General features: G+C 47.1%; 1 protein-coding gene across 1 annotated transcript; it reads left to right on the top strand.

The window, feature by feature from the left end:
• Positions 1-7,753: 7,753 nt before the first annotated feature.
• On the top strand, positions 7,754-9,070 carry LOC138373324 (spermatogenesis-associated protein 31H1-like). The gene has a single exon (XM_069339514.1). The coding sequence runs from the start codon at positions 7,754-7,756 to the stop codon at positions 9,068-9,070; it is 1,317 nt and encodes a 438-aa protein (XP_069195615.1).
• The last annotated feature ends 207 nt before the right edge of the window (positions 9,071-9,277 follow it).

Raw genomic sequence — 9,277 nt, 5'->3', positions numbered from 1 at the left:
CGGCGCACAATAAAGCTTGCAACACCCCCTAAATTCTGCCCGCTGCATTAAAGTTTGCAATGCATCCACTCGGGCACGACTCTAGCCGTGGCAACGGGCTCGGGCAACGGTGCAACCAGCTCCGTTAACGGTGATGTGTTTGGTGGCAGTTTCCCCATCATGAGTCTCCTCGTCCCGTTGAGCTGAGACGGCCGACTCCACCACAACGCTCAAATGAATTTGGATGAATGCAATTTGATTCCCAGTAAAGCCTGGTGTATCGCGGCATCGCAAGGGAATGCTAGCAACAACAGCATAAGAAGAAGTATAGCCACATTTGCATAGAATATACTTTGTATTTTGTGACCGGAGATGCTTTTTCACCCAGAGGGGGTTATAAATTTATGAAACCGCCTACCCGCAGAAGCCGTAAATGCCAAAACTCTGTGGAATTTTAAAATCTAGCCAGAAAAATCATCAGAATAAAGGTAAGGTAACCCTTGACAAGCCGCCGGTTACCTATCGTCGTCGAGGCCACGAGAGTGTTATTAGCCCTCAGGTAAATTCAGGTATTCTCGTATGTATCTGTTTAGCTTGACCTCAAATCGATACTATTTCGAGTAGTTTTGAATGGTCTACATTCTGTGTTCATTCAGTGTGAGTAATATCGAGTGAGATTATTTTCCTATGAAAATAGGCCTGAATGCTATAGGAAGAAGTGCGCTCCAGTATACACATTGAAATAATTTCTGACGACAGTGACAGACAGGATAAAGCAAATGAACTAGAGATAAGTCAAAGTAGGAACGCAATACGTACAGTAAGAGGCAATTCAACAAACGTCAAAGTGCCCCGGACACCGAACAAGTTTAAGAGGATCACTCAACAGACTTCTAACTAGCTTGCAGAGGAGACTTGACGTGTTGCTACAGTGTATCTTGGATAAGCCGAGCTGCGGCGTCTACGCTGGTCGACAAGTCCTCCAAGGCTCTAACTTGGAACTGCTCCCCCTCCACCCAAGGCGGAGACCAGGTCAGAAAGCAAGACAGGGGGTACTGGACCCCCTGGAACCCCGAACCTGGACCCCCCACAACATAAAGACCCTCCCTCCCTCCCTCCACATGTTATCAAACTCGTGATGTTTAAGACACAAACTTAAACATTTAGTTTGGTGTTACTTCACTCGTATATCAACTGTTGTGTGCGTGTGAACCTTGAGGTTACCTTGAGGTGCTTCCGGGGCTTAGCGTCCCCGCGGCCCGGTCGTCAACCAGGCCTCCTGGTTGCCGGACTGATCAACCAGGCCAACCAGTGAAGACCAATTACATTTCAACAAACTATCGATCGATTGTATATGCCAATAGATAGATAGTTTTGTATATAGATGTAAAACTTTTGTCACAATTTGCCTAATGATGACCCCCTTGACGCTGACCAGCGCCTCCGAAAGCCGAGCAAAGCCAACTTTGATCATCACAGCATACAGCTTAAGTTAACACTTTGTATCGCCACGTTAATGCACTTAACATTCAAATGCTTTTAGTGCTCAATTGGACTTTTTTTTGTGCAGGAGAAGCTTTTGCCGTGCCATGCAAGCCAGCGGCAGTAACACCGGGCTAGAGTGCTTGTAACCCACAAGACCCCATGTACCAAAAGCTGCATTACCACTCACCTGCTTTAGACATGCATATGTAGCAGGCCCAAGCGAGGTAGTCCAACATATTCATTCACTTTTAATCTCTGAAGCAATCAGTTCGCTTCAGTTGCTTACCAAGGATTAATCACAGTGTAAAATTCCATCATACGAGCCGAGCTGAGCCGCGGGGACACGCGAACACAATCAAAAACATCCCAATATTTCAGGATTGACTCCCCAAATACGGCAAAAGGCTGGTCATGCGAACATAAGCCCCGCTCCGCAATTATTGAATTGTTCCATTTGGCTAAACTAGTGGACAGACCCTCATGCGTCTGTTGGGGGAGTGTAGTGTGTGGGTGTTGGTGTGGGGTGTTGTGGTGTGGATGTTGTGGTGGGGTGTTGTGGTGGGGTGTTGTGGTGTGGGGGTTGTGGTGTGGGTGTTGTGGTGTGGGGGTTGTGGTGGGGGTGTTGTAGTGTGGGGGTTGTGGTGGGGGTATTGTGGTGTGGGGGTTGTGGTGTGGGTGTTGTGGTGTGGGGGTTGTGGTGGGGTGTTGTGGTGGGGTGTTGTGGTGTGGGGTGTTGTGGTGTGGGGTGTTGTGGTGTGGGGTTCTGTGGTGGGGTGTTGTGGTGTGTGTTGTGGTGGGGTGTTGTGGTGGGGTGTTGTGGTGTGGTGTGTTGTGGTGTGGGGTGTTGTGGTGAGGGGTGTTGTGGTGTGGGGTGTTGTGGTGTGGGGTGTTGTGGTGTGGGGTGTTGTGGTGTGGGGTGTTGTGGTGGAGTGTGTTGTGGTGGGGTGTTGTGGTGGGAGTGTTGTGGTGGGGTGTTGTGGTGTGGTGTTGTGGTGTGGGGTGTTATGGTAGGGTGTTGTGGTGTGGTGCTGTGGTGTGGGGTGTTGTGGTAGGGTGTTGTGGTGTGGGGTGTTGTGGTGTGGGTGTTGTGGTGTGGGGTGTTGTGGTGTGAATGCGTGTTCGCGGACGCGCGTTCAGCCACCATAATGTGTCAACAGGATCGACCGTCTGCTCTTGGGCCCCGCCATTTCAGCTGTCGGTCATCTAACACAGTGGAGCCCGCCCACTGTCCTCGCCCACTATGGCCGCCCACTCTGGCCGCCCACTATGGCCGCCCATTTCGATCACATCTACTCTTTAATCTGCCTGTAATGAGGCTTAAAAGCCTCCTCCTCTAACTCACTTCGTTTTTCGCCTTAAAGGCTAAATATATTACTTTCTTACATCACTATGGCTCATCTGTATATCCAGCTCCAACCCATGGCCTCTCCTTCAGCTGGTACAACTGCTAAACAGCTCTTATATATATACAGCACTAATTATGACTAATTACGTCGCAATCATGTCTCATCTCTCCGTCTCACATGTACTGTAGTACGATCCAGTTCCCGCAGTCGTTCCTCGTACTCCAACCCTTTTAGTTCTTGGACCAGTCTAGTGTTCATACGTAAATGGAAGCAATAGTTGAGAATTTATTAGACAGGGACCACTTACCATGGAATTTCCCCTGCCAATTTAATATCCTTCCCACGGGACGGATTATCCATTACAATTTAATATTCCTTGCCCGAGACCACTTATGAGGGAAATTCCCTGCCAACCTAATATTCCTAGGATTGCAAATGTCTGGGTGACGTTCTTGACAACAGTTGAGGTCAAGTTGTCAAAGTTCCCGACTCAGAGAACTGAATCATCATGCCGCAAGCCGCAAGTAGTCTCTCTACCTGCGGCTTGTGAGAGCACACAGCCACGAGGCGGTACAAGGCCTTGGACAGTTGACAGTACACAACTCTCAAGGTGTGAATTCAAATTAATAGTACCTGGATCTAGTGCTTACATGAAAGGAAATTTCTTTTTACATAAAGTGAAGATAGTTGAAAATAGTTAAAGATAGTTGAAGATAGTGATAAAGGGGTTATGGATTTATGGAACACATTACCTTGTACCATATTAGACATATAGATATAGATATATTAGATAGAAACATATAGATAGATATTACATATAAATATACATATTAGACATGTACCACCATATAGTTGGTGGAACAAGAATGTCAGAACTCTTGTATATATAAAAAAAAATGGGATTGGTGGATTGTGTCATAGCAAAGACCAAACATTCATGAGTGTGGGTGGATATAAGTATGAGGTGCAGATTATTGGTGGTAGTGTGATGATATGACAAACACACACACACACACACACACACACACACACACACACACACACACACACACACACACACACACACACACGCGCGCACACGCGCACACACACACACATACGGTAACAGCTCCACGTGCTGTATCTACGGTTCCTGCTGCCGCTCCCTCTGTCATCCCGTCTTATAAAAACTTACAAAAATCTTGCTCTAAGATCGGTCTTTCACAGTTTTCCCAGGGCTCTGCTCGGCCCTAATTGTCGTGCTTGGGTTCCCAGGGCTGTGCTCGGCCCTAACTGGTGGGGTCGGCCACATAGTATTCCCAGGGCTGTGCTCGGCAATAACTGGATAAGCCCCAAACAGCAGGGTAGTGAAGTGAAAAACTCGTTTTATGATCCTATCAAAAGTTTGGGTCAACTCGGCAATCGGTTTTCCTGCAGTGACCGGCTGTTTGTGTCCCTTTATTGTGGTAGTCGTGGTGGTGTTGGTGGTGGTGGTGGTGGTGGTGGTGGTGGTGGTAGTCGTGGTGGTGGTGGTGGTGTTGGTGGTGGTGGTGGTGGTGGTGGTGGTGGTAGTGGTGGTGGTGGTGGTGGTGGTGGTGGTAGTCGTGGTGGTGGTGGTGGTGGTGGTGGTGGTGGTAGTCGTGGTGGTGTTGGTGGTGGTGGTGGTGGTGGTGGTGGTGGTGGTGGTGGTGGTGGGGGTAGTGGTGGAGTTGGTGTTGATGTGTGGCGATAACAGTGCTGGAGATCATATGATGACCTCAAAATCAGTCACATATGATAACTACTCGCCCAATATAGTTTCGCGTCATTGCGAGAGTAATTTAATAAGGTGGAATGGGTGGGAAAATTTCGGGTAGGGGAAGGAGTGGGAGGGGAGGAGACTAGAGGAAGGTGGAGAGCACAAAATAGAAGTTGGGGAGTTGGATAAGAGTAGGAATGGAATGAGTAAGAGAACAGTGGTGAGTCTTGGATGTTGGGGTGGGTTAGGGGTCGAGTGGTCACAGGAAGGGGTCGGTTTGAGGGCAGGAGGAGGTCGAGTGGGGGGCGTCAAGGCCGGGAGTGGGGAACAGGGGGTTAGAGGCAGCTGAGGAAAGAATCAAAACTCGACGAGTCATCAGCAGAGCGAGTTTTTACATCAGATTTATATACCGCCAGTAATCTGCTCCCTCGAGCTTATGGACCACTAAAACCTTCATTGAATTTGAGATGTCTTCTTCAGCGGGGAACACAGAGCCAGCCAGACGGGCTCCTCGCTTGAGAATATCTAGTAGAGAGTCCTAGAGCAAGGAAGTCTTTGTCTCGTTAGGGCAGCCTAGAAGTGCTTGATTGGGGACGCCCTTGTCTGATGTTGTCGAGGGCATCCGGACGTGGTCTAAGGGCGTCCTAGTGTGGCTAGCGAAGTCCTGCCTTCTTCAAAAGCATTTTATTTCAATCAGAAGGCATATTCGACAAATTTGGTGCCCTTTGATCTGCGATAGGACCTCTTACTGAGATCGCAGGAGACCTGTTTTGGTTGATTTCTACTTTAGTTGAGAAAGTCTTAGTTAGGTGGAGGATTCCTAGTTTGACTGACAGTAGTCCCATAATAGCTGATGTCTTTGGATGGGGGATGTCATAATCTGGACCGGAGCGACCTATCTGACCTGCAATGTGAATCACTCAATATAATGTCCTGGTATTATCCACTCATGACTCTGGTGAACAACAGAGGTCTCACAACATAGCCCTGGAGATAGTTCTCTCTCCAAAATTAGCAAAGATAATCTTTACCAACATAATTCAATGTATCAGACATTGATACCAGATGCTAAGAAGCAAATACAAGCCCTACAACAGGTAAATTCTCTTTTGTAAATTTGAGTAAATTAGCTCAGTTGTAAATGGACAGTTGTTAAACGACTGGCGGGTCGTATTTCGGGGAACTAGTGGGTAAGGTTTAACATGAACTAAGGGAAGGGAAAGCTCTCAGCCTGCTAACAGGAGTCAGTAGTCGTCTGTTCTTGTACCCACCTGAGTAAAAAAAAATTATGAATACCATTTTTTATTTGATTTAATTTTTCAGTTTATAATAAGATAAATAATTAAATTAGAAAGTTCATCATAATGTAGAACGTGAACTTTTATCCAATATTAGCTCACTGCAGAGAACAATAAGACGCCATCCAAAGGACTCCCCCACTCACACTTGCAGGTGTTGTTCCTCAAGGTAGTGACCTCGGACCTTCTCTCTTCCTGTTGGGCCTATAATACACATGCAGCTCCCTCTACGTCCACGACCCTCCCTGTCCACGACCCTCCCCGTCCACGACCCTCCCCGTCCGCGACCCTCCCCGTCCACGACCCTCCCCGTCCGCGACCCTCCCCGTCCACGACCCTTCCCGTCCACGACCCTCCCCGTCCACGACCCTCCCCGTCCGCGACCCTCCCCGTCCACGACCCTCCCCGTCCGCGACCCTCCCCGTCCGCAATCCTCCCCGTCCACGACCCTCCCCGTCCGCAACCCTCCCCGTCCACGACCCTCCACAGTGTTCTGGAGAAGGTGACCAACAGGAGGGCGAGGCCTCCCAGGTTACTGCCGCAGGTCGAGCGTGAACCACACTCCAGGGGACGCTGGTGGAGGGATGGGGGGAGGGGAAGAAGATAGAGGGGTGTGAGAGGAGAGGGGATGGGAAGAGGATGGAAGGTACACAAAAAACGGTAAGGGCGGGACTGTGTGTGATTTAGAGCACATTGACCAGCCACACGTAACGTTGATCTCGTCGCTTATAATCTGTTATATATTGCCTTGTGTTGCTTTGTTTTGGATATCTTGCTATCTTTGGCTATGTCTAATAACCAAAGGAGCCGGTTGACAGACCCGAGTTCCATGCTTGTGCCTTCAGCGCTGCTTAAAAATCGAACTAATAGGGAAGTAGAAAACGACATAGAGGAAAGTGGGACGGGACGATAGGTTGGATGGTAGGAAGAAAAGTTATGGGAGAGAAGACATATATGTGGGAGGGAGAAGGGAAAGAGGAAGATGGGTGTAGGGGCGGCCAGGGAGGGAAGAAATATGTCCGACCACACACAATGGCGTCGAGGATGCAGTCATCCACCAACAGAGTAACGACGGCATAATTTTGACAAAGAAGTGAATTAGCATACGTAAGACACCCCACCCCACACCTCATCGTCGTAGCCTGCTCCTGCTGCTGCTGTGCCACCCCCCCCCCAGCTGCCTTCGCGGGCTGTCTCAGCCTCTCTCCTGAAGGAGATTTGCATTGGAGAGCTGGCGTTCCCCTTCAGCACCACCCACGCCGCTCCTCGGAAACCCTGACACCTCAGGAGCAACTCTGCTGACGACAGGAACAGCAGCGGACTCTCTGCTCGCTATACCTGTGACAGTCTGCAGAAGTCCTCTGCTCTCCCTTCAGTTATAAGCCCTTGAATACTATTCTTTCTAATGCTATTATTATTAATATTAATAATAATAAATAATAAAAATAATGATATTCAAAAGTAAAAATAAAATGTATTTATAGCAGAAATAGGGAGCGCAGACCGCTGTGGGGTGTTGTGAGCCCTATTACACTCCACCTAGGGAGAAATACTGCAAATTAGGCACGGGTGAAATTTCATTGACTCGTTCCGGCCATGTTTGATAGTTTTATATGTTTGTGACCTTAGAACCAGTCTCGAACATGACCCAATCATGACCCTGTTCGACCAGCGGCGTGTCAACCACACTACTTACTTCACAGTAGGCTTTAGAACACTTATGACAAAACATATCATAGAAATTTTTGTTTTAAATAGTAGAAAAAAACAAAAAATCCTCCCCGTTGTTCTTTTCCTGTACATGTACAGTACTGGAGTAAATATTGCGACATGTATACAACTTGTACATTGAGTACAAATCCATCTCACCAGGAACTTAATATTTAATATTCTTAGATATAAAAAATGATCGTTCTCTGATTGGCTCAATGGCTCTTGAAGACTTGACCTCCAGCCTAGAGAAACTTGTGATTGGCTGCTTGGGAGTTCACTTGTTGGCTAACCTCAAAAGTAATGTCCAGTATCACAAGAAGTGTAGTGTCCAGTATCACAAGAAGTGTAGTGTCCAGTATCACAAGAACAGTAGTGTCCAGTATCACAAGAAGTGTAGTGTCCAGTATCACAAGAACAGTAGTGTCCGGTATCACAAGAAGAGTAGTGTCCAGTATCACAAGAACAGTAGTGTCCAGTATCACAAGAACAGTAGTGTCCGGTATCACAAGAAGAGTAGTGTCCAGTATCACAAGAACAGTAGTGTCCAGTATCACAAGAACAGTAGTGTCCAGTATCACAAGAACAGTAGTGTCCAGTATCACAAGAAGTGTAGTGTCCAGTATCACAAGAAGTGTAGTGTCCAGTATCACAAGAAGAGTAGTGTCCAGTATCACAAGAAGTGTAGTGTCCAGTATCACAAGAAGTGTAGTGTCCAGTATCACAAGAAGTGTAGTGTCCAGTATCACAAGAAGTGTAGTGTCCAGTATCACAAGAAGTGTAGTGTCCAGTATCACAAGAACAGTAGTGTCCAGTATCACAAGAAGTGTAGTGTCCAGTATCACAAGAACAGTAGTGTCCAGTATCACAAGAGCAGTAGTGTCCAGTATCACAAGAACAGTAGTGTCCAGTATCACAAGAACAGTAGTGTCCAGTATCACAAGAACAGTAGTGTCCAGTATCACAAGAACAGTAGTGTCCAGTATCACAAGAACAGTAGTGTCCAGTATCACAAGAACAGTAGTGTCCAGTATCACAAGCATAGTAGTGTCCAGTATCACAAGAACAGTAGTGTCCAGTATCACAAGAACAGTAGTGTCCAGTATCACAAGAACAGTAGCGTCCAGTATCACAAGCATAGTAGTGTCCAGTATCACAAGAACAGTAGTGTCCAGTATCACAAGAACAGTAGTGTCCAGTATCACAAGAACAGTAGTGTCCAGTATCACAAGAACAGTAGTGTCCAGTATCACAAGAACAGTAGTGTCCAGTATCACAAGAAGTGTAGTGTCCAGTATCACAAGAACAGTAGTGTCCAGTATCACAAGAACAGTAGTGTCCAGTATCACAAGAACAGTAGTGTCCGGTATCACAAGAACAGTAGTGTCCAGTATCACAAGAACAGTAGTGTCCAGTATCACAAGCATAGTAGTGTCCAGTATCACAAGAACAGTAGTGTCCAGTATCACAAGAACAGTAGTGTCCGGTATCACAAGAACAGTAGTGTCCAGTATCACAAGCATAGTAGTGTCTAGCATCACAGAGTAGTACAGCGTCTAACCAATTTCTCTCCTAGAATTCACCAAGCGAGATATCCCCCCAAAAAAACAAGTGAGTAATTGTTAATCTGTTCCGCGATGTCTGTTTTCAGTAGCATCGAGACGTATATGAAAGAGAATTATTGTGTAGCGATACTACACAAGAATTCTTGTGAACCCACTCTCACCTACGTTCCCCTCCTT

Source organism: Procambarus clarkii, chromosome 42, assembly GCF_040958095.1.
Source record: "Procambarus clarkii isolate CNS0578487 chromosome 42, FALCON_Pclarkii_2.0, whole genome shotgun sequence".
NCBI lineage: Eukaryota > Metazoa > Arthropoda > Malacostraca > Decapoda > Cambaridae > Procambarus > Procambarus clarkii.
Note: the sequence above shows the minus strand (reverse complement) of the source record. Positions and strands in the feature narration are given on the sequence as shown.